This window comes from Apodemus sylvaticus, chromosome 1, assembly GCF_947179515.1.
Source record: "Apodemus sylvaticus chromosome 1, mApoSyl1.1, whole genome shotgun sequence".
Taxonomy (NCBI): Eukaryota; Metazoa; Chordata; class Mammalia; order Rodentia; family Muridae; genus Apodemus; species Apodemus sylvaticus.
In genome coordinates, this window is record NC_067472.1 from 127,944,409 (window position 1) to 127,968,481 (window position 24,073).

General features: G+C 53.4%; 1 protein-coding gene across 3 annotated transcripts; it reads left to right on the top strand.

Annotated features, from left to right (window-relative positions):
* The first annotated feature begins 1,461 nt into the window (after nucleotides 1-1,461).
* Man2a2 (mannosidase alpha class 2A member 2) lies at nucleotides 1,462-22,582 on the top strand. Of its 3 annotated transcripts, none has more exons than XM_052159936.1 (24): nucleotides 1,462-1,727; nucleotides 1,899-2,092; nucleotides 3,060-3,216; nucleotides 4,055-4,312; nucleotides 4,381-4,525; nucleotides 4,661-4,832; nucleotides 5,243-5,370; nucleotides 5,570-5,743; nucleotides 5,998-6,184; nucleotides 8,427-8,604; nucleotides 8,882-9,084; nucleotides 9,215-9,397; nucleotides 9,545-9,659; nucleotides 9,865-9,932; nucleotides 10,055-10,220; nucleotides 11,135-11,371; nucleotides 12,625-12,747; nucleotides 12,980-13,094; nucleotides 13,323-13,456; nucleotides 13,992-14,133; nucleotides 16,121-16,257; nucleotides 18,789-18,992; nucleotides 19,126-19,233; nucleotides 20,055-22,582. In XM_052159936.1, the coding sequence occupies exons 3-24, from the start codon at nucleotides 3,085-3,087 to the stop codon at nucleotides 20,205-20,207; spliced, it is 3,462 nt and encodes a 1,153-aa protein (XP_052015896.1). In that variant the 5' UTR covers nucleotides 1,462-1,727; nucleotides 1,899-2,092; nucleotides 3,060-3,084; the 3' UTR covers nucleotides 20,208-22,582. The 3 variants fall into 3 exon arrangements, with proteins under 3 accessions (XP_052015896.1, XP_052015911.1, XP_052015903.1); XM_052159951.1 differs by having other exon boundaries at nucleotides 3,063-3,216; XM_052159943.1 differs by having other exon boundaries at nucleotides 1,462-1,722.
* The last annotated feature ends 1,491 nt before the right edge of the window (nucleotides 22,583-24,073 follow it).

Sequence of the window (24,073 nt, forward strand, 5' to 3'; positions counted from 1 at the left end):
CATAAGCTGCTGTAACAAAATACCATAAACTAGGTAGCTTATAAATAGTAGTTTGCTTCTTATACTCCCAGAGAGCGAGACTAGAGTAGATGGGGGAGTGTGAGTGTGTGTATGTGTGTGTGTGTGTGTGTGTTTGTAGTCACTGTGGCACATATGTGGGAGGTCAGAGGGGTCCTTTCCCTCCTCCACGTGGACTCTGGAGGTCAAACTCAGGCAATCAGGCTTGGGGGCAAGCATCCGGCACCGTCACCCACTGCGCCACCTCACTAGCTTCTGGGCTGCTTTTATTTTGAGTCAGGGTCTTGCCATGCTGCCCCGGCTGGCCTGGGACTCACCAAGATCTGCCTTGTCTCTGCTTCTCGAATGCTGAGGGCCTAGGTTCTGGGGTGGTTTTTATAAGGACAGGATAATCTGTTTTCTAAGGGATCTGCCTTCATTAACTAATCTTAATCTCACCAAAGTCTCACCTCCCGATATGGTCAAATACCGGGACGGAACTTCAAGATGTGAAGCTGGCATTAGGGGGAGTCTACATTAGACAGTAACATTTGCTTTGCTGTGAAGCCCAGGCTGGGGTCCATTCACTGGGATCCTCTTGCCTCAACTTCCCAAGTGTTGACTTTTAGTGGGCATGACCCGCTCAATTATTTTAGTATTTTAGATCAGGCGATAATTTTAGTAATCTGTTTTTCTTTTGAAATAGGGTCTCAAATGTGTAGTCCAGGATAGCTTCCAATTTGTGGCAATCTGAGACAGGAGGATTTAATAGTGTGTGTTACCACAATGTAACAAAGAATACTTTTTTTCCCCTAAGTAGCTATGGCTATCCCGCGCTCAAAATGTACACCACCCTGGCCTAAAATTCAGAGATCTGTCTGCCTCTGCCTTCCAGGTACTGGGACTAGGCACGTACTCCTACACCCAGCCAACCATTAATCTTAAAAGAAGGAAAATTGTAGAATTTGTGGAGCTCTTCATTGCAGTATGGAATCTTGCGCTGCAAATCAGAAACATGGATACTCAATAAACCTTTAGTCGTATGGCATGCATTTTGCCCTTAGTGCCAGGAAACCCAGAGCCACCGGGAAGCACAGCACCTAGACGGAGGCAGTATCCCTTTGACTAAAAAACATCATCGTGGAACCAGGCGGGGAGGCCACGACGGCTGGGTTTTGCCCTTTCGGCTTCTGCCTAAATCTTACTCTTCGAAGACCAAGAGAAAAACAAAAACAAAACAGAAAAAAAGACAAAACAAAATAAAAAACAGTGGCGCGGCCCTGCTGGGGTTCTGCCGCGCGCGCCCTGTCGGTCAACGGCTGCGCAGAGCCGCACCGCAGCCATAGCGGACCCCGCACCCATCCAGCGGGTGGCGACCGAGCCCGGTGCCAGGGGGCGCTGCGGACCGGGGGTGGGGGGCGAGGCAGCGGCGGGACCCGGCACTAGGGGACGCTGCGCGCGGTCCCCCGCGCCCCTCCTCCTGCCCGGCGCACAGCTCGGCCCCGTGGAGGCGGGAGCGCGGGAGCACAGGCGCGGGGCGAGCGCAGGGAGCGCGCAGCGGTCCTGGCCCCCGCGGGAGCGCGGCTGCGGGGCCGAGCAGGGGCGGTGGGTGGGCAGGCGTCTGTCTTAGCCTGCGCCACTGCCCGCGAGCGGCCCGCGGTCCCCGGGGATGCGAGCAGTGGCGACTCGGACGGCCGGGTCCGGAGCGGCGCGGAGGCCGGCCGCGTACGGTAACGGGCCAGGCAGGGCGTGGGCGAGGACTCCAGCCTGCAGGCCGCGGGCGTTGCGGCCCCCGGGTGCCGGTTGAGCCCCGAGGGCCGGAGGGGGCTGGGCGGGCTGGAGGAGGGGGTTACATCTCGGCAGGTAATTGCCCCGCGGTGACCCAGCTCCTGCTTCCCTAGCTCCGCCCTCATTGGCCGGGACCCAATCTCCAGGGACTAAAAATATTGCCCGGAGGCTCCTGAGCGGAATCAGATCGCGTTAAGTAGGACGCAGGCTGAGGTGACAGAGCTTTTCAGCACCAGGGCCCGAAGAGCAGACTCCAGAAAGCGGTTCCGCCCACGCGCGTTCAGCTGCTAGCGTCCTCCCTCCTCCGGTAGGCAAGTGGGGACTCGCGGGCGGTGGCGGCCGGCACTGTGGGTCGTCTCGAGTTGCCCCGTTTCTGAGCAGCTGTGCCCGGCTTCCGCTACCCTGGGGACTTTCAGTCTCGCTGCCAGCTTCTTAAGAGTTCCTTTAAGGCACTCTGGAAGCCAGGACTGGAAGTTTTGCACAGCAGGAATCAGTACTGACAGGGACAATACTAGAACTGGGTTGTGTTAGAAACATAAGCATTTCTTCTGCTTTCAAAAGAAATCCATTCTGTATTCTCTGAGACAGGATCTGGACCAGACACTGTTTCTGCTGAGTTCCAGTCTGCCCCAGGAGGTCAAAGGGGCGGCGTTTGTGTGTGTGTGTGTGTGTGGGGCTGCCTCTCCAGCTGTTGATTGTACCCCTAAGTCAAACAAAATCAAAGCTCTGGTATTTATACATCTGAAGGGAGGAAACACATGGCTTGGGAGAGCCTTCTCAGAGTCCTGAGCAAGCTGTTTGCAATCAGTGGTTTTGTAATGAGGTGTGGGTCAGACTGGGGCTCTGTTAAACCTGTTTGTTTTTAATGTGTTCCGTTTATTTATGTGCACGTACACCACAGAAAGCGTGCAGCGATCAGAGGACAGTTTGTGGTAGTTGGTTCTCACCTTCTACCGTATGAATCAAATGAATTGCCTTGGTTGTCAGGCTTGGCTGCAAATGCCTGTTCGCCTACTGAGCTGCCTCACCTACCATACCCCCGCACCCCATATCCTGGATTCTATAGCTTGGGCTGAGGAGAAACGGAACTGCTGTCATACGGGACCAGCCCGAAATATATGTGCTACTTGTACCAAGTCGTAACCAAGATTTGGTACTTGAAAGCTTGACCCAGAGTCAGGCTCCCGTGCTGCTTAGGAATGAATACACAGAGCACTGGTTAGGAACACCAGGATTTTACATGCCAGAACTACAGGTGGTGTCTCTCCCGCCAGGAGCCAGGAACGTGCCTGGGTCAGTATGAAGCTGAAAAAGCAGGTGACAGTGTGTGGCGCTGCTATCTTCTGTGTGGCCGTCTTTTCTCTGTACCTTATGCTGGACCGAGTGCAGCACGATCCTGCCAGGCACCAGAACGGTGGGAACTTCCCCAGGGTGAGTCACACCTTGTTCTCTTCTTCCAGGGCAAGTCGCCTGGTCTCAGGGGAGTTATGTTTATGTCAGCACAGGACAAGAACACCCCCCCCCATTGTCTTAGGGATCTGACCTAGAGCCTCCTCATGAGCGTGCATGTACGCAACATTCACGATCTACAACTGAGTCGTGTATCTACTATAGGCCAGAAACACTCCTGGGCAGATTTTTCTTTCTTTTGGAGGTGGATGCCCAAGGGCTGGCGCATGCTAAATACATGCTCTACTACTGGGCTATGCTCCTAGCTGTAACAGGAAGTGAAAAGCAACAATGGCTTTTGAAGGAGGAGAAGAAAGAAGAAAGACAGAAGAAGAAGAAGGAGAAGGAGAAGGAAGAAGAAAGAAGAAGAAGAAGAAGAAGAAGAAGAAGAAGAAGAAGAAGAAGAAGAAGAAGAAGAAGAAGAGGAGGAGGAGGAAAGAAGACAGAGGAGGAAGAGGAGGAAGAAGAAGAAGGGGAGAAGAAGAAGTTGTTGCCTGGTGTAATGATAGCCTGACTTGAATTCTTGGCAGACACTGCTAATCGACTGTGGTATTTCTTTTCCATTAAGCTGAATGCGTTCCTCCTCAGCACCATGCCCGAGACAGGAAGGACATGTAGGTCACTGAGCACAGGCATGTGAGATGAAATGTTTGCCTTCCATGAGCTTGTGGGCCAAGTGGATGGGAGCCTGCAGGAGTGGTGTGAGGACCATGCCATCCCTGTAGGCCTGTGGTCTGGCCTAAGGAGAGGGAGATCAGAGTCACACCAGTCAGACAACACCGCTTCCTGAGTGATTGCTTTCTGCTCTTGTTTTTGGCAGAGCCAAATTTCTGTGCTACAGAACCGGATCGAACAGCTGGAACAACTACTGGAGGAAAACCATGAGATCATAAGCCATATCAAGGACTCTGTACTGGAACTGACAGCCAATGCGGAGGGCCCGCCGGCCCTGCTGCCCTACCACACAGCCAACGGCTCCTGGGCTGTGCTCCCGGAGCCCCGGCCCAGCTTCTTCTCTGTGTCCCCCCAGGACTGCCAGTTTGCTTTGGGGGGCCGGGGTCAGAAGCCAGAACTACAGGTAAGAGTTGGGGCTGCAGGGACCCTCTCCCGCTCGGACAGGCCCTGAGTCACATTCCTCCCTGGCAGATGTTAACCGTGTCCCAGGATTTGCCGTTTGACAATGTGGAGGGTGGCGTGTGGAGGCAAGGCTTTGACATCTCCTACAGCCCAAACGACTGGGACACCGAAGACCTGCAAGTGTTTGTGGTGCCTCACTCCCACAACGATCCAGGTGAAGGGCCGGTCCAGGTGAAAGGCCGGCAGGCCCAGGCCGCAGGGGGCGGGGCAGGCTTTCAGATGACAGGCATGAGGAGGGTGTGACTGAAGTGTGCGGCATATTCAGGGGGCTTTGTGTGGACTCCCCCAGGCTGGATCAAGACTTTCGACAAGTACTACACGGAGCAAACCCAGCACATCCTCAACAGCATGGCATCCAAACTGCAGGAGGACCCCCGACGGCGCTTTCTCTGGGCAGAAGTCTCCTTCTTTGCCAAGTGGTGGGACAACATCAGTGCCCAAAAGAGGGCTGCGGTCCGAAGGTCAGTGGTGGTTGGGAAGGTGTGGGAGGGTCATTATCGAAGCCCCAGATGGGTGGGTTGGGCTTGTCTCAGGGTGTGGCTGCCTGGCTGGCCGGAAGACTGAGCTGTGGCAGGCTCGGGAACTGAAGGTCTGTTAGTGTCAGTGTTAGCGTCAGTGCTCGGAGCACGGGGAGAAGCGTGGGACCTCTGCCTCTGAGCATACAATGGGGTCCTGAGAGAAGCAATGGAGGCAAGGCCAGGCAGGCTGCAGAGAATGGAGGGTGAGTGAGTTCCCTGCCGGTTACCAGCTGCATCACGTGGGTGGACTGGCCGGCGGAGGCCTGTGGAGGCAGTCCCCGCCATCCTCTGGCTACCAGGACCAAGCAAAGGGTCCCTGCCGCACACCACATCCAAGTGTGCTTCCTCCTTAGGCTGGTGGGAAATGGGCAGCTGGAGATTGCGACAGGCGGATGGGTGATGCCGGATGAGGCCAACTCCCATTACTTTGCCTTGGTTGACCAGCTCATCGAAGGACACCAGTGGCTGGAGAGAAACCTGGGTAAGCGCAGGCACAGGAGTTAGACACTGCCCCAGAAGGTTGCAGCTCGATGCTGTCCAGGGGTTGGCAGGGAGTTGTTCCTTTCCAGGCGCATGCAGCCTGTCTGATGGGCAAGGCAGGAGCTGGCCTCCCTGGCACCGAGAGGCCAGGGGCCAGGCCCCTGGTATTCAGGGCCTTTGACTTCTGTGCCATATCTTAGGTGCAACTCCTCGCTCGGGCTGGGCGGTGGACCCCTTTGGACACAGCTCCACCATGCCTTACCTGCTGCGCCGTGCCAACCTGACCAGCATGCTGATTCAGAGGGTGCATTATGCCATCAAGAAGCACTTTGCGGCCACTCACAGCCTGGAGTTCATGTGGAGGCAGATGTGGGGTAAGGCCGAGTCGGGGCACCCATGGGTACTCTAGCAGTGTAGCCGTACTGACCACTACTGGCTTCTGTGGACACAGCTCCTGCAGGCAAGAGCTGTCCAGCCTCCACATATGCCACAATTTTAAGTGTAGCTAGAACCTCAGTGTCTCTCAGGGCTGCCTATGGCTGACAAGAGTCTACACACTCCTGCTGTCCCCGTGCCCAGCTCCTAAGGCTGTCTGCCAGTGGCTGACCCTGTGGTATGTCTTCTGTAGATTCAGACTCCAGCACAGACATCTTTTGCCACATGATGCCCTTCTACAGCTACGACGTTCCACATACCTGTGGCCCTGATCCCAAGATCTGCTGCCAGTTTGATTTCAAACGTCTGCCGGGTGGGAGAATCAATTGCCCTTGGAAGGTGCCACCCCGGGCTATTACAGAGGCCAACGTGGCAGACAGGTATCTGCTGTCCGCCCTGCTTGGGCCAGGTGCTGGGTTTTGGGTTTGGGGTTTTGAGCTATGTATGGTCTTGCTGTGTAACCCCAGCAGGCTCAAACTCCATCCTCCTGCCCCAGTCTCTGGGGTCCACAGGCCTTCGCTGCCACATTCAGCTGGTGTTGACATTTTACTCCAAAGAGGAGTCAGACCGAAACCTGGTTTCTGGTCCTGGTTGTGCCCCATGGCACTGCATGATGCTGACCACACCTGGAGAAAGGGCAGGCTCTGGGGGCGAGCGTAGGCCAGAGTCTGCAGTGGTGACTCCTTAGCGCCTCCCTGGGAACGGACCGGCAGAGTGACACGAAGCCAACATCTTTCCCAGAATGCTTTTACTTTCCTCAGTGAGGATGCCGGGTGAAACATCCTCCCCACCCCCATTTTTTTGTTTTTGTTTTTGAGATAGGCTCTCCCGTATTCCTAGCTGGCTGACTGGCTGACTGGCCTCAAATCTGCCTCCAGTTCCTGAGTGCTCCAGTTATGAGCATGACTTGCCACGCCCAGTTATGCCTAAACCAGAGGCTTGTGAATGCCAGGCAAGCACCCTACCAACTGAGCCACACCCCCAGCTCTAAACAATTCTCTGGCTGTCCTGTAACTCACTATGCAGACTGGGATAGCCTCGGACTCAGAGATCTGCCTGCTTTCCAAGTGCTGTATCGCTGCGCTGGGCACCTGCCCTGCCCAGTTCTCACTAAACAGCACGTACGCTGGTGCCCTTTCTCGCAGACTCCTAGCTGCTGTCCCTCAGTAGCCTTGGGTGCTCTAGGTCAGGCGATAGGCCAAAGCTTGTTCAGATCTACCCAGTTCTGCCAGAGAACCTCTACCCTCTGAGAAAAAAAGACCCGTCCCTTAGGAGAGACTAGTAAGGGACCTCAAAGATGTCACTGTGACTAAAATTAGACCCCTACAAAAGTGTTGGTTTAGGGTGATCTAAATGTGAGGGTGTAATATGTAGCAGCAGTCAAAGCAAGCACTGAAGGCTACATTTTTCAGAAATTGTATTTAATGTATGAAAGTTCTGCTGCATGTATACCTGCAGTCCAGAAGAAGGCACCAGATCCCCTTATAGACGGATGGCTGTGAGCCACCATGTGGGTGCTAAGAATTGAACTCAGGACCTCTGGAAGAACAGTCCGTGCTCTTAACTGCTGAGCCATCTCTCCAGTCCTTGAAGGCCACTTTTATTTTATTTTTTTCTTTTTAGTTTTTGGAGACAAGGTCTTGTCATGTATCTCTGGCTTGCCTGGTACTCACTGTGTAGTTCAGGCTGACCTCAAACTCACACCAATCCTCCTGCCCCAACCTCTAAGTATTGGGATTCTAAAATTCTAAAAAAAAAAGGTTCTAATGACATGCTATAAGGTTCTATTGGATAGATAGTATAGATTTTAAAAATGTCCTCATACAGTTCAAGTTAGGTGCTATTTCATGGGGAGAGGGGAGGGCGTGGAGCTCTAGATAGAGTCTCCTGGAGCTGAAGCTGTCCTCGAACTCGCTGTGTAAGTGAAGATGGGCTTGAACTGCTGATCTGCACGAATGTGCTAGGATTGTAGACATGTGCTGCCACACCCAGCAGGCCTTCTCTGAGACCTGGCCAGCCCCAGTCATGGAGTCTTCTTGCCTCAACTTCCTGAGTACTGGGATTACACATATGTGCCACTGTGCCTAGCTTTACATGGGATTTTCGCTTTCTTTCCTTGAGACAGGACTTCATCATGTCACCCTAGCTGGCCTGGAACTTGCTATATAGATCAGGCTGGTCTCACACTCACTTGCCTCCCAAATGTCAGAGTTAAAAGCAAGGACCACCAGGCACAGTCTGCACACGCACGTGTGCGGACCCACATCTGTGGGTGTGTCGCGTATGCAGGTCTGTGAATGTATATGGCGACCCAAGGTTAACATCAGAAATTTTCCTTGGTGTCTTTCTACCTTAGTCATTGAAAGAGTTTCTCAGTCGAATCCAGAGCTCGTCTCTGGCACTGGCTAGCATAAGCATGCAGTTTGCTCTGGGGATCCTGTCTCTGCCCTCTGAGCGCCAAGATGACAGTCCTGCCACCGTGCACACTGGCATTTATTTATCTGTTGGAGTCATCATGCTTGTGTGACAGGTGCTTGATCCACAGAGCCACCTCCGCAGCTCCCTCACTGGTCTTTTTAAGCCTGGGGTTTCATGTTGGGCCGTGATCATCTGCGTTTCCAGGGCAGCCCTGCTCCTGGACCAGTACCGGAAGAAGTCCCGGCTGTTCCGAAGCAATGTCCTGCTCGTACCATTGGGTGATGACTTCCGGTATGACAAACCCCAGGAATGGGATGCCCAGTTCTTCAACTACCAGCGGCTCTTTGACTTCCTCAACAGCAAGCCTGAGTTCCACGTGCAGGTGGGGGCGCGCATACACACACACACATACACACACACACACCTGTAGTCAGCAGCTACTGTGCCTCCTCCAAGGCCTCCCTGTAACAGCCCTGCTACTCATGGCTCTGTGGCATTCCCAAGCAAGGGTTCTAGGCCCAGAAGAGTAGGGTTCACAGGGTCCCTGCCTTCTGCTAGACCAAGTCGTCACCCTTGTGTTCATCTTTGTAGGATTGATATTGTGGCCAGAGTTCCCAGGAGGCTCTGTAATTGATGGTAGTTTGTTTGGGTCCCTACAGGCCCAGTTTGGGACTCTCTCTGAGTACTTTGATGCCCTGTATAAGAGGACAGGCGTGGAGCCTGGTGCCCGGCCTCCAGGGTTCCCTGTGCTGAGTGGGGACTTCTTCTCCTATGCTGACCGGGAGGACCACTACTGGACAGGCTATTACACCTCCCGGCCTTTCTACAAGAGCTTGGACCGAGTCCTAGAAGCCCACCTGCGGTAAGACTTGCCCACCTCCACCTGCTGAGTTAGGAGGGGCCAGGTGGGAGAGACCCCCTTCAGGGTGTGGGTGGCCTGTGGGAACGAGGTTGACTAGAACAGGAAGGCTCTGACTTCTTTCTCCGGGCAGTGGGGCAGAGATTCTCTACAGCCTGGCTACGGCCCATGCCCGCCGCTCTGGACTGGCTAGCCAGTATCCACAGTCTGATTTTGCTCTTCTGACGGAAGCTCGGCGTACACTGGGCCTCTTCCAGCACCATGATGCCATCACCGGAACTGCTAAGGAGGCAGTAGTCGTAGACTATGGGGTCAGGTAGGAGCCACCCCTGTTTCCCTCACCATGTCAAAGAGAGGATCCGCGGGTGACTGGATGGCAGGCTGCTGAGGGCTGGTCCTGCTGGCAGAGCAGACAGCCTCCCTGTGGCCATCCGCTTTCAGCTTTCTCTCCTGCTCGCCATAGGTTGCTGCGTTCCCTGGTCAGCCTAAAGCAGGTCATCATCAATGCCGCCCACTACCTGATGCTGGGGGACAAGGAGACCTACAGCTTTGACCCTGGGACACCCTTCCTCCAAACGGTGGGCCCCCTCCTACCTCTGCTTGAGGGATCCTCTGGTGTGGGTGGGTACTCCTAGGGGTGGGTACCGTTCCTTTTTTTCTTCTTTCTCGTTTTGGGGGTGCAGGTTCCATGCCTATGGTGGTTGGTGGTCTGTATCCTGGACAGGCTGGTGTCAGGGGAGGAGGCTGATAAAGTCATCTTCCTTCCTGCCCACGACATTGCAGGATGACAGCCGTGTAAGTCACGATGCCCTGCCTGAGCGCACAGTGATCCAGATGGACTCCACACCCAGGTGAGCCAGGCCTGGTGAGGGTCACGGAGGCACCCTCCACCCCAGCGTGGCCCTCGTTCCCGCTGCCTCTCCTGCCCTTCTGCCGCAGCAAGCTCCTGTGTCACCCCACCTTCCACCCACAGGTTTGTGGTGGTCTTTAACCCGTTGGAACAGGAGCGGCTCAGTGTGGTGTCCTTACTGGTGAACTCGCCCCGGGTTCGAGTGCTTTCAGAGGAGGGCCAGCCCCTGTCGGTGCAGATCAGCGTGCACTGGAGCTCGGCCACTGACATTGTCCCTGATGTCTACCAGGTGAGGCAGGGCACAGCCCTCCCCGCTTGTCAGTGCCTCTCCTGGGGCCTCGCTCCCCATGAACACCTGCCTCCCACCCCCTGCTGTCCCTGCTTACTCCCCAGGATGGGAGCAGGTGGCCCAGGGAGTGGTGTCACCCAAAGGACAATCACTGTCGGATTCGAGTGTCTTTAAAAGGAGAGTGAAGGCAATGTGGTGACAATTATAGCCAAGAAGGGGAGCGCCCTCAGCCACTCATTCAACAAGTATTGTTTACTGCATTGTGATGGGGTCTTGTCTCCAATTTCTGGACTTAAGCTTCTAGTGAGGATTTAGTGTGTTGACTTATTATGTATCCATGAAAAATAGTGTTCAGATGTAGTTCATGCGCTGGGCAGTGGTGGCGCACACCTTTAATCCCAGCAATCAGGAGGCAGAGGCAGGCGGATTTCTGAGTTGGAGGCCAGCCTGGTCTACAGAGTGAGTTCCAGGACAGCCAGGGCTACACAGAGAAACCCTGTCTCGAAAAAACAAAAAGAAAAAAAATAGTTCATAGTCCAGGCTGGCTTCAGACTCGAGGTCCTCTGCTTCAGCGCCCTGGCTTTGGGATACAAAGCTGTACTGTCTTCATTGGTCACTCCTGGGTCTCATTTAAATTCTCACGAGCACACGCAGTGATGCTACCCTCATTTCCCCAGGAACCAAGGTTAAGTTACTCACTGTCTGTGGTCACTCGGTCTGTGTGAAGCCTACTCCAGACCCTAGGCTGTGCGCCTTTGCTGACAGGTGTGGTGTGCAGAATGACAGTGGGACTCAGAACCAGGATCCCCAAACAGACAGGGTTCTTCAGATAGAAATGTAGAGAACGCTGAGGTCAGGGGTGGAAGGTAGAAGGCCTGTCTGGGCTGATGCTTCTCACTACCCTGTGCTCACAGGTATCAGTACCCATCCGCCTGCCAGCCCTGGGCCTGGCTGTGCTGCAGCTGCAGCCAGATCTCGATGGCCCCTACACACTGCAGTCTTCTGTGCGTGTGTACCTGAATGGGGTGAAACTGACCGTCAGCAGGCAAACGGCTTTCCCCGTCCACGTTGTGGACTCCAGCCCCGGCGACTTCGCCATCAGCAACCGCTACATGCAGGTCTGGTTCTCCGGCCTTACTGGGCTTCTCAAGGTACATAAAGGGCTGGGCCAGGGGAGGTGGGGGGGGGCAGAGGAAGGCATAGGTGTCAGGGGCTGGTGTACAGCTGTCCCTGCCCCCGTGTGCCTCCTGTCACCTGACTCACAGAGACTGGGGTGTGAGCATTAGCAGTGGCCAAACCACCAGCCTGGCTAGGTTGAGCAGCATGTTAATTGTCTTCTACTGTGTCAGCGGCCTGTCAAGGGACAAGGTTTCTTTTGGCTCACAGTTCTGAGCTTTGAGCCTACAGTTAGACAGACCTATGGCTTCTGGGCCTATGGTTAGATAGCATGCTGTGGCAGAGAACACATCTCAGCAGAGGAAATGGCTTCACAGCCGGGATGCAAGGCAGGGGTTGGTCGGTATGGCACACCTGTGGTTTCACAGTGGAGGGGCAGGATCAGAACCCAAGGTCATCCGTGACTACACAGCAAGTCTGAGGCAACACGGGACCCTCGTTACAAATAAAAAAAGAAAGAAGCTGGGTTTGTTCACACACACACACACCCCTTTAATCCTTTCACTGGACAGGCAGGTGCATCTCTGCAAATTCGAGGCCAGCCTGGTCTACATGGTAAATTCCAGGTCAACCAGAACAACACAGTGAAATGGTGTCTCAGGAAAAAAAAAACTATAAAAGGGGAACTGGAGGTAGCTAAGCACTCTACCAACAGAGCTGCAAGAACCCTGGGTCTGCTCTCCACACCGCAAAACCAAGTGTGCGGGCATAGGCTGGACCCCAGCATTGGGAGGTGGAGGTCAGCCTTACCTGCAGAGGTGGGGGGGGTGATGTGCATCTTTAATCTCAGCTCTCAGGAAGTAGAAGCAGGTGGATTTATGAATTCCAGTCCAGTCTGTTCTACAGAGCGAGTTCCAGGACACAGGAACACACAGAGAAACCCTGTCCAAAAAAAAAAAAAGAAAGAAAGAAAGAAAGAAAGAAAGAAAGAAAGAAAGAAAGAAAGAAAGAAAGAAAGAAAGAAAGAAAGAGAAAAAAGAAAAGAAAAGAAAAGAAATAAAGAAAAGAAAGGATAGACAGACGGGAAAGAGGTGGGAGGGGCCAGGGTCCCAGTGTCCTCATCTTCTCCTAGTGGCAGCAGTCTGGGAACCAGCCCTTACGGGGAACACCTATGATCCCAACTGTGGCGCTGGGCTTGGCTCTTTGGGGGAAGTCAGTCCATGCCCTCCCAGGGGGAGACCTGACAAGCTGGTGTGGGGCCAGGGGTCAGGGCTGTGTTTTTCGGCAGAGCATCCGACGGTTGGATGAAGAGCAGGAGCAGCAGATGGAACTGAAGTTCTTTGTTTATGGCACCCGGACATCCAAGGATAAGAGTGGCGCCTACCTCTTCCTGCCCGATAGCGAGGCTAAGGTACCCGAGAGGCCTCACGGAACCGGGTGGCGCCTGGGAGGGGCCTGGCATCCTGGGTCCTGCCTTACTGTACCGTCCTGATGGAGGCTGGCAGGCTGTGGTCCAAATGATGACTTTGGGCTTGCTCAGGCCAGAGCACTGGGACAAGGATGTCTGTTGACCAGCCCTGGCTTGCTCTTGCTGCTTTGTACTTCTGTGCTATGGGCTCAGTGGCCACTTGCTCTTTTTCCAGCCCTACGTCCCTAAGAAGCCTCCTGTGCTGCGTGTCACTGAAGGCCCTTTCTTCTCAGAGGTGGCTGTGTATTACGAGCACTTCCATCAAGTGATTCGACTTTATAACCTGCCAGGTGAGCCCTGCAGGTGGGGAAGGTCACCACATGTGGGTCCCACGGGCTGACACCTGCTCCCCTTTCCCTCGTGCTGACTAGCAGATGTGTCATTGGACACGGGGATGCTTGACTCTCTTGAGGAAAAGTCCATCCAACAGTGCCCTGGGAGCTCCCAGGAGGAGCGTGGGAAGCCGTCCCTGGAATAATCTCTGCTGTGCTCACTTCTGGCTGTCCCTGTGTTTCCAGGGGTAGAGGGGCTGTCCCTGGACATGTCATTCCAGGTAGACATCAGGGACTATGTGAACAAGGAGCTGGCCCTGCGCATCCACACAGACATTGACAGCCAGGGTACTTTCTTCACAGACCTCAATGGCTTTCAGGTAATTCTCGGGCCCTGTGGAACAGATCCTCTACTGCTCATGCCTTCAATTCCGGAGCTGTGTGTGTGCGGGGTGGGGCGACAAGGACTGGTGACAAGCATAGAGGCCAGGGAAGCGGGCAGTGGGTAAAGGCTCTGGCTTCAGCCTGACAGCCTGAGGTTGATTCCTGGAGTCCTCATAAAGGTAGAAGAGAGAATCCATTCCCCAGAACTGGCCTCTGACCTCCACATGTGTGGTGTGGCACATACACCCATACACATATTACACACACACATACACACACACACACACACAATTATAGAACGAAGCTGGGTGGTGGCTCACATCTTTAGTCCCAGCACTTGGGAGCCAAAGGCAAGCAGATTTCTGAGTTCAAGGCCACCCTGGTCTGCAGAGTGAGTTCCAGAACAGACATGGCTACACAGAGAAACCCTGTCTTGAACAAACAAACAGCCAGGAATGCCTTCACACTGAGAACCTTTCAGATCACAAATCAGACACCAGTCCAGGCTGGACTTAAAACTCCTCTCTACAGGTGCAGCCCCGGCAGTATCTGAAGAAGTTGCCCCTGCAGGCTAATTTCTACCCCATGCCAGTCATGGCCTACATCCAAGATTCCCAGAGACGCCTCACACTGCACACTGCCCAGGCTCTGGGTGTCTCCAGCCTCGGGAATGGTGAGTAGGGAACCCGCTTAGCCTCTGTCCGTTCCAGTCAGCCCACACTCTTGACCTCCCTCCCCTTTCCAGGTCCCATCACCCCAGAGCTTGAAAAGGGTGTGAGCCCTCCCCAGCTCCCCTCAGTCACACTTGGGCGTCCTGTCTTTTGGTGGAAGCAGCTGGGTACTGAAGCGTGGCTTTCAGCGGAGGCCTCAGCTCGTCTCCCTCTCATTTTTTCCATTCATTTGTTTGTTTTTTTATTTTTATTTTTTTGAGACATGGTTTTTCTGTGTAGCCCTGGCTGTCCTAGAACTCACTCTGTAGATGAGGCTGGCCTCAAACTCAAAGATCTGTCTGCCTCTGCCTCCCAAGTGCTGGGATTAAAGGCCAACGCCAGGAGGAGGCAGCTCTTAAGTGGCTACAGTGTAATATTTAGGAAAGGAGAAAGACGTGTATTTTCCTCCTAATGGTCAGTAAAAGAAAGGATAGCAACATTTTTACAAATCAAAGATGTCTCAGCCTAATAGCACAGGGAGGCTGAGGAGGGGCGTCCTAAACTCAAGGTCAGTCTGGGCAACCTTAGTAAGACTGTCTCAAGACAAAAAGCTAAAACAAGGAGGACTTGAGACTTAGCTCTGAGGTTGGAATACTTGCCTGGCATGGGAAAGATGTGTGCCTCCACCCTCAGTGTGGAGAGAGTGAGGAGACAGGTTGGGAGCTTTCCCACCCCAGTGATCTGCACAGCCCTGGGACAGAATGAGCAGTAGTGTGGGGCTGTCAGGCCCTGGAGGCCTCCTGCCTGTCGCTCTAGAGCTTGTGAAGGCTGAACCAAATGCACGCAGGATTAAAGCCATGCCCCTGCCGTGGTGAGTGCTGTGCCTGCTTCCTCTGTGGGAGGAGTATGGCTCTCCTACCCTCTGCCAGGATTATTTGGGATTTGTCAGTCTCAAAACTCCTGAATGCAGTCCATTGTCCCTGCTCGGTCAGCTGTCTGCCCCTCTGGGACATGGTGTATTAAAGAATGATTATCTTCCATGCAAGGAACCTATTTTAGGGTTAGAGATAGCCTCCTGTGTTTGCTCAGTGTACAAAGCCAAAGAAAATACAGAAATCAGAGTCAGGACTGTGGAGATGAAAAGGAGCATTGCCTTCTGGGGAAGGCCATGTGGGCTGCTGGGGGGAGCCTTCCTTCACACTGGTCAGCTTTTCAGCAAGACCCCTGCCCCATGCACAATTCCAAACAGCTTGCAGAGGTGGTCCTCCTCTCCCTCCCCTGAGCCAGCCTGGAGGCCTTGCTGAGCCTCCACCTCATGCCTTCAGCCTGCCCTCACCATAGCCTGCTTCTGACAGGCAAGGCCGTCCACTCCGGTCTGGACTTCTGGGCCTTCGAGCTGATGCCAGGTAGCGTAAAGAGGAGCACATGTCAGGCCACGGGTCTGTGTAGCCTAAGAAAGCCCGTCTCAGGTGAGGGACACGGCAGCAGTAGTACAAAGAGGCCTTTCTCTTTTCCGGCTGCTGGTTACTGTTCTCTGTGGCCAGTTCCTGAGAGGTTTTCTCCTGCGCCTGGGGCCCGAGTCCCATTCCCGAGTCGCAGAGGTGACCTGCCATGTCAATGCTCCCCTTTCTAGGCCTCCTGATTTTTCACCTAGAAAAATAAGGTGAGCCGGGCAGTGGTGGCACACGCCTTTAATCCAAGTACTTGGGAGGCAGAGGTAGAGGCAATCGGATCTCTAAGTCTTAGGGCAGCCTGGTCTACAGAGTGAGTTCCAGGACAGCCAGGGCTACACAGAGAAACCCTGTCTCAAAAACAAAAAGAAAAGAAAAGAAAAAGAAAAAGGCGAGACACTCACACCTTGCTCTCTCACACCAGGAGCTCGTCGAGCTCTCTTCTGATAACTCAGCCTGTCTGTCTCTGGCTTCCCCGCTGGGCTGAGGGCCTGAGGTGGAGAAGTCTGCACAGACATGGATTTGCTTTGGGAGCTGGAGCTCACTGTTTCCTCCTTAGGCCAGCTGGAGGTGATCTTGGACCGAAGGCTGATGCAGGATGACAACCGGGGACTAGGCCAGGGCCTCAAAGACAACAAGATCACCTGCAACCGATTCCGCCTCCTGTTGGAACGCCGAACCGCGATGAGCCAAGAGGTAGGATCTGGGCCCAGTGCCCGGTGGGTAACCCCGGGGCTCCCAGAGGGAGCTGAGGGGGGCAAGGGGCAGACTGACAGCTGATTTCCACCGCTGAGGCAGGGGGCTCTCTGGCATTGTGCTATCTCATTTCACGCAGCTTAGCAGCCCCTCCCCGGCCCCGCCCTGTCACCTTGCCCTGCCACCTTCATCTCCTGCCTTCCTCTCCCCTGCCCTCATCCTCCCACCTCAAGCCTCAGCATCCCCCAACCTGACATAGTCCTGCTCATCTCTCAGTTTTCTTTGCCTCACCAGCCTGGCTTTTTCTCCAAACTGGCAGGCATGTTTAGGGGCTTGATCTTTTCCAGCAACACAATGAGGAGCTTGAAGGTAAGGGTCAGGGAGGGCCTTGGTGGCCTAGGGTGAGAGGCCTGGCACTGTAGTTAGAGTCTGCTGCCTAGAACCCCAGGTGTGGCCTAGACACTCCTCACTAGACACTGAGCCCCTGCTGTGCGGTGGGAAGGAGAGGATGCAGGCGATAATGTGGATGTGCTGGGTTGGGAGCTGAGTGTGAGCACATAGGGGAGCAGTGGGGTCTCGCTGCTGCGCCTGTGGAGGCGAAAGGCAGCTTCCGGAGACAGCAGTTACCAGGCACAGCCTCAGCAAATAGGACCCAGACACAAAGTTGAGGGCAGGGGGACAATGTGGAAGTGGGGCTAGTTGTAACTTTAGGCTAACATGGTGCTGACTGGCATAGCAGCCACGGTGGGCATGTGCAGGCCATCTACTTTATCGGAGCTTAGGACTGGAGCCGGGGCTTTGCACGTTAGGCAAGTGCTTTACCACTAAGCTGAATCTGCAGTCCAGTTTAGTTTTTGGGGTTTGGGTATTTGAGGCAAGGTCTTATGTAGCTTTGGCTGCCCTTTTGATGTGGTGATATCCTTGGTTAACCTTGATTTTGGTGTCACTGTTGCCTAGGCTGGCCCTGGGCTCCTGAGTTTGAGCGAACCTCCAGTGTCAGCCTCCTAAGCAGCTAAGACCTCGGGCATTTACCACCTTGCCCAGCTGCCTGTGGCTGGCCTTTACTTACTTTTTTTTCTTTTTCTTTTTTCTTTTGAGATGAGGTGTCATGTAGCCCAGGCTAGACTTCACCCTCCTGCCTCTATTTCCCAAAGGTTAGAATTAGAGATCTATACCACCATGCTGGGTTTTTTTTTTTTTTTTTTTAACCTATGGTTACTCAAATGAATTAAGATGAAGTAGGTTCAGGTTTCCTCTCACACTGGCTGTGTTCTTGGGCCAGGTGTGGTGGCAGATGTCTCAGTCTTGAGGTAGAGGTGGTGGATCTCTGTGAGGTGGACCCCTGGACTGCATGGAGAGCTCCAGGGCAGCCAATACTACATAGTAAGAACCCTGTCTCAAAAAAAAAAAAAATTACAGGGGCCTGGAGAGTTCCACAGCAGTTAAGAGGTTTCCTGTTCTTCTAGAGGATACAAGTTTGACCCCAACACCCATAGGGCAGCGCGAGGCCATCTGTAACTCTGGTTCGTGGAATCCAATGTCTTGGCCTCCAAAGTGCATAGACATACGTACAGACCGAAACGCACAGAAAAAACTCCCATACACACCTTTAATCCCCCAGTGTTTCCGGGCTGTCAGTAGCTGTCACAGAAGGCATGGCGGTAGTGTCTCTGTTAGTTCAGAAAAGTCCGTGGGCCACACTGGGTTTCAGCATGGGTGCGGGACAGGACAGATCTCAAAGATCGGAGGGAGAGCCTGGCCAGAGGTGGGAGATCGGAAAGACCCGAGGAGGGAGGAGGGATACTGTAGGAATTTGTCCTCAGCTGCCGGGACCACAAGGAACAGAGTGACTGTGGAGGGAGACAAGGTAGGGTGACAGTTTCAGATGTTGAAACAGGAAGCCTTAGAGACTTGAAGTAAGCCAAGGATAGGAAAACAACATTGGAGAGGAAGTCTGTGTTGAAGACATTGCAGAAGCAAGATGGAAGGGGATGAGTTCCTGCTTGGGCTTGAAGGGCCAAGGGAGACTACATAGGGCACTCAGATGGCGCCGGGAACAGAGAGGCGCGCACAGAAATGCTGTGGCTGTGGAGAAAAGTCCATGTAGTCGTGTGAGCGAGGCATCCTGGGAGCCACCCGAGGAGTCTTACCAGCTGGGGCCCACACAGTGGATGTGGCATCTCACCTCGGGACGTTCACTATTAGAAACCTGTCCACAGCGAAGCATGTCCATCTGTCTGTCTGTTGTCCGTGCCTACTCCTCTCTGTGGGGTGACGGCACCGATGAGAGTACATTCTTCATGATAGTGAGTGTTAAAGAACACAGAAGTGGGCATCGTCACGTGACTGTCTCTGAGGCTAGTGCCATGAATGAACAGTAGCCACCCCTGAAGGGTCGGAGGTACAGGGCCTGGAAGCAGGCAGCCAGAGCCCAAGTGAACTAGGAAAGCTGTTCTGCAAAGGGCTAGCCTGCCTCCCCTTCACCTACAGAGGCTCTGTTCCCTCATTTATGTTTTGGGTCCATCTTGCAGGGCCATCAGGAGCAGGAGCGCTCTACAAGCTACCCATCTCTCCTCAGCCACCTGACGTCCATGTACCTCAACACGCCCCCTCTTGTCTTACCCGTGACCAAGAGGCAGGGCGCCAGCCCCGCGCTGCACTCTTTCCACCCTCTGGCTTCTCCACTGCCCTGTGACTTCCATCTGCTCAATCTGCGCACGCTCCCAGGCGAGGAGGTGAGTGTCCCAGCCAGTGCTGACCCTCACCGCCAGCCTCTGGCCCTCCTCCTACCTCTCCTCTGTCCAGCCTTGCCTTCTTGGCAGACATGCCGCTGTCCCTCCACTGCCCTCGCCCCTGCCTGTCTTCCAGGACACCTTGCCCGCAGCGGATGCTGCCCTCATATTACACCGCAAGGGTTTTGACTGTGGCCTTGAAGCCAAGAACTTGGGCTTCAACTGCACCACAAGCCAAGGCAAGGTGAGTGGGGCCCGGGTGTGCGAGGCCGAGAGGGAGGCTGGACACGGGCTGGCAGCAGAGAGAGAGAAGGGGTAGACAGGGCTCTCCAGAGATAAGGGGATGCATGCTCTCGGTCATGACGTCAGCAGCGTGAGGTGTCAGACAAGCATGGAGCTAGAAACCTCAGGTTTCCTGAGGGCAGACCCTTTCTGAGTGAACTGGGAAACTTGAGATTGAAAAACCACAGCACCTTTTCAAAGCATCGCCCGTGGCATAAGCTGGCACGATGGTGACTCAGGAGTGAACCCAGACAGTGAGCCCTGGTTCTCAGCTCACAAGGCGTGGGCGTGGCGTGAGAGTCCCTACAACCAGAAGCCTGGGCAAGCTTCAGACTTGAGTAGATTGCCGATTGCCGCAGCGCCCGTGTGAAGCTTGCTCTCCTGAGAGGGCTGTGGTTTCAACAGCTCATTCCCCTCTTACTTTTTGTATTTATTTTTATTCTTATTTTTATTCTTACTTTTTGAGACAAGGTCACACGCATAACCTATACTGGAAGCAACCTTACTGTGTAGCCAAAGCTCAGCTGACCCCCTGAACCGCCTGCCTCTGGAGCCGTGTTATGCCATCTTGGAATGGCATAAGAATCTGACAGAAAGCCAGGTGCAGTGGCTCACAGTACAGTCCCAGCACTGAGGCAGGATTGCTCTGAATTTGAGGCCAGCCTGTACTACAGTGTGAGACCTGTCTCAAAAAACCCAAAAAGGTAGTCCTTGGTGTAAGGAAGGTCTTATCCAGTTTTAGCTGTTCCCAGCTCACCTGCCTCCCCCCCCCCCCCTCCACAGCTGGCCCTGGGGAGCCTCTTCCGTGGCCTGGATGTGACATTCCTGCAACCGACCTCCTTGACCTTGCTCTACCCTCTGGCCTCGCCCTCCAACAGCACCGACATCTCTCTGGAGCCCATGGAGATCGGCACTTTCCGCCTGCGCTTGGGTTAGGTTGGGGCTTCTTGTGGCCTGAAGACAAAGACTGCCTCCTGAACACCAAGACTGAGTTGGACAAGCCACACTAAGTGTCACCTCCATTCTGCCTCAGAACTGACAGACTGTGCTCTGCCCTTCCGTTGTCGATTGCTGCTCTGTCCTTACATCAGCAGAGGCGGATGCAGTGAGACAAGGGAGAGGAGGCACCCGGCTGGGCCCAGCTCAGGCTCCCATCCTTTTCCCAAAATGGGATTTAGGAAGAGTGGGGGCAAGCAGAAGAGGTCAAGGAGACTGAGGGGAACAACTTCGTGCCAGGTGACTGCGGCTGTGAGCTCGCTCTGTGGGGCGGCATGGACCCCACAGTGCTGGTTTGAGGGTAGAGGGGCAGGGAGATCTGGGAGAAGAGGGGTAGGCACCCGTTATTAGTGGAGTTAAGGTATGGAAGGAGTCCCTGTTTCTCCTAAGAGTCTGAAGGCTTTGCTGCTTTCTGTTCTGGCTCTGCTCCGAGTGCCACTGGGCCTGTGTGCCCTGGCTAGGGGCTGCTAGGTGGCAGGAAGGGCTTGCTTGAGACTCTCCAGGCCAGACGCCTCAGAACGCTTCAGGTACTAGCACCAGTTCTCAGCTGGTCATTTGGTGTTGATTTGTGGCGGGGGTAGAGAGTGTTTCTACCTGACCTGCTTCCTTATCTCACACGCTGGTCTCCCCACAAATTCCCATTGTGGGGACCCTGGCAGGGTCCCTTTTCCTAGAAGGGAAATAGAGCTCCCAAGACCCCTGTGCTTGGGCATCTTGGGAAGGCATCCCGTGCTGGGTCCACTGGCAGGTGGAGGAGGTCCACCCGTGTTCCGACTGCAGAAGAATCACCTGCCCAGCGTGTGGACGAGGAAGGTGGAGACAAAGTTAGGAGGCCGTGTGCTTTGATGGGCCTTCATTTCTGCTTCAATCAATAGAGAATCTGTCTATTCTTTATAAGAGCTGATAAAAGCAAAGTTCCATTCTTATGAAAACTTAGAAAGCCAGGACCAGAAAGAAGCACCGTAACCCAGATAAAGGTCTCTGTCACCCGGTAACTAAAGGCCCCTGAAGAACCAGACAGCGCAGGCATTCCCGAGAGTCAGAAACTGGCCGGCGGGTGGCCGGTGTCACTAACCCATACTCCAGATGGGGACAAGAATTATAATTGCCACTGCTTTAAAACCATAAGCTACCTAAGAGACCTGTGTCACCTAACGCCACGGCAAGGACTCTGTGAGTTGCCTGTAAAGACTGGTTCTCCCCAAAACAACCCATAAAAATCAATGTAATTCCCACGAGACTGGATACTTTTTAGAATTCTGCAGAATTCATCTAGAAGATGTGAAGGAATTCTGAATGGCCGTGGTGCTGCATGGCTGGTGACACTAAGGTGGGCAACAGGCAGTTGTCTTAACTGTTCTCAAAGGCTTGGACTCTTCTGCCAGCGTGAATTCAGCCGCCATGATAGATCAGGTCAGACAGACCTAGGCACATAGAAATTTAGTATATGATTTCAAGTGCAGGGGAGGGGGAGATGGATTATTTAATAGTGCTTTGGGACAACTACCTACCTGTGAGATTTCTGTCTCAAAAACAAAACAAAAACCTAGGGCTAGAGGGAAAAAGCAAAAGAAAACAAAATTATTATTATTTTATTATTATTATTAATTATTTGAGTCTCACTATGTATCTCTAGCTGTGCTAGAATTCATTATGTAAACCAAGCTGGCCTGGAAATCTCAGATTTCCCACCTGCCTCTGCCTCCTGAATGCTGGGACTAAAGGCATGTGCCATCACACCTGGGAAGAAAAAATATTTTTATACCTGTTGTAGGAAGACCTTTTCTAGACATAAAATGAGACCAAATATATAATGAGAGAAAGTTAAAAAAAATAGGTTTTGCCATACACACACACACACACACACACACACACGTACACACACAAAGCTTGAAAGCATGCTATAGGAAACAGGTTAAATCAATACAGCTGTGCGGGTGGGAAAGCGTCTGCAGTGAGTACAGCCCCTGCAGCAGAAAGGCATGTTTTAACTCAGAGACCATCACTAGGGCCTGCCCAGCAGTCACCCAAAGATTGAGTAGTGATGGGATGGAGTTCTTGCAGGCTCTCCAGGGTTTATGCTGCCAGGCTCAGGCCACATGGCTTCCTATTTATATCTTGGTGGCAGTAATGAGAGTGGGGAGCACTTAGCATAGAGCAGGGGTGGTGGACAGTGTCTCAGTGTGAGCCCGAGCACAGTAGAAAGCATACCTCCAGCAAGTGTTATTTGCTAGTACGTGGCTTGTAATCTAATGATAGGGGACACTGTGAACCTCTAGGAACTTTGCAGAATAAAGGATGTTCTTTGGAGGTCAGAGATGTGCAGTGAAGTTATTTGTCTGACAGGACAAATATTAATCACAAGCACGAACTTTCATTGGGGGGTGTCTTGCAATGTATCCCTGACTAACCCAGGCTTGTCATGGAGAGCCAGACTGGCCTTGAATTTGTAATTTTCCTGCCTCAGCTGCCCACGCGCTAGGCTCACAAGTATGCCTGCCATGCCCTGCTGTTTACGTATTTTTTTTTTTTTGCTTTTTAATTTTTATTTATTTATTTATTTATTTTTTCTGAGACAGGGTTTCTCTGTGTAGCCCTGGCTGTCCTGGAACTCACTGCCTCTGCCCCCCCCAAGTGCTGGGATTAAAGGCATGCACCACCGCTGCCTGGCTGGTTGGGTCTTCTGGGGACTTTTGTTGTAAATGTCACCTAGGGAAGATGGTCAAATTAAGAGGAATGTAGCCAACGCCCTGCTGCTGTTTACATATTTAAATAGTACTTAGAGCAGTGTTGTTTCAAAAGTTTAGTCAGCAGAGTTGCTTCTGGAAAGTGCAGGTTTCTGTCCTGTCCTGTATAGGCCCGTTTCTTCAGTCTGGGTGCTAAGGTGAGGTGTATGGGGAGGATCCATGTAACTGGCAGCAAGGAAAAAAGGCCAACTCCTGGTAAAGCCTTTGAATCTAATCTCTGGGAGAGTAAGGGCCAAAGAACCTCCCCCTCCCCGGGCAGGTAGCTCAAGCTAGCCTCCAATTCATAGACATTTACAAACCCTTGCAAGTGCTGGGATTACATGGGTAAGCCTACGTGCCTGTGCCTGGCTCTCCGTGTCCTTAGTAAAGGCACAGTGAGCGCTCACTATCCTAAGGTAAGCAGCAGCTGTGGTCCACTGAGCTCAGGAACTGATGCCTTCCCAATGTGATGCTAACAGTCTTCAGTGGAACCACGATACAACAAAACAACCTCATTGGCCAGAGGGGAAGGATTCCCTGGCTGAGAGGCACCCATTTCCAAAAGGACGGAAGGACCAAGTGGCTAGCCAGAGGCCCAGAGAGAAAGGCAGGCGAATGGGAGGAGCTTCATCTCCCAGGGACCAGGCCCACACAGGTCCGGATCTGCCTTCCCAGGGGCGGAGAGAAGTAGGAATCTTGGACAGAGCAGCGTTTCTAACCCGAACTGGAGCCGCTTAGCTTGCTGTCTTGGTGGTTAGTAAGAAGCTCCCTGTGTAGCCAGGCACTTACAGCCAGGCTGCTCTGCAGACAGAGCAGGGTGTCTGCTGAGCCCAGGAGTTTAGAGCCAGCTCCAGCAAGACTGAAACTCCATCTCAAACAAACAAAAAGCCGCTAGCTGTTACAAAGGAAAAAATAAACTATTGACTGGAGGGGCAGGACTTACAGCTCAACTAGAGGTCTCTGAAATGTTTTGTTCTTAACAAAAATGTATGGGAGGGTCAAGTCTCCCACAGTGAGAGATGACAGAGACTGGGTCTTCCAACACACTAGTTTTGTTTAGGCCCAATGGGAAGAAAATTC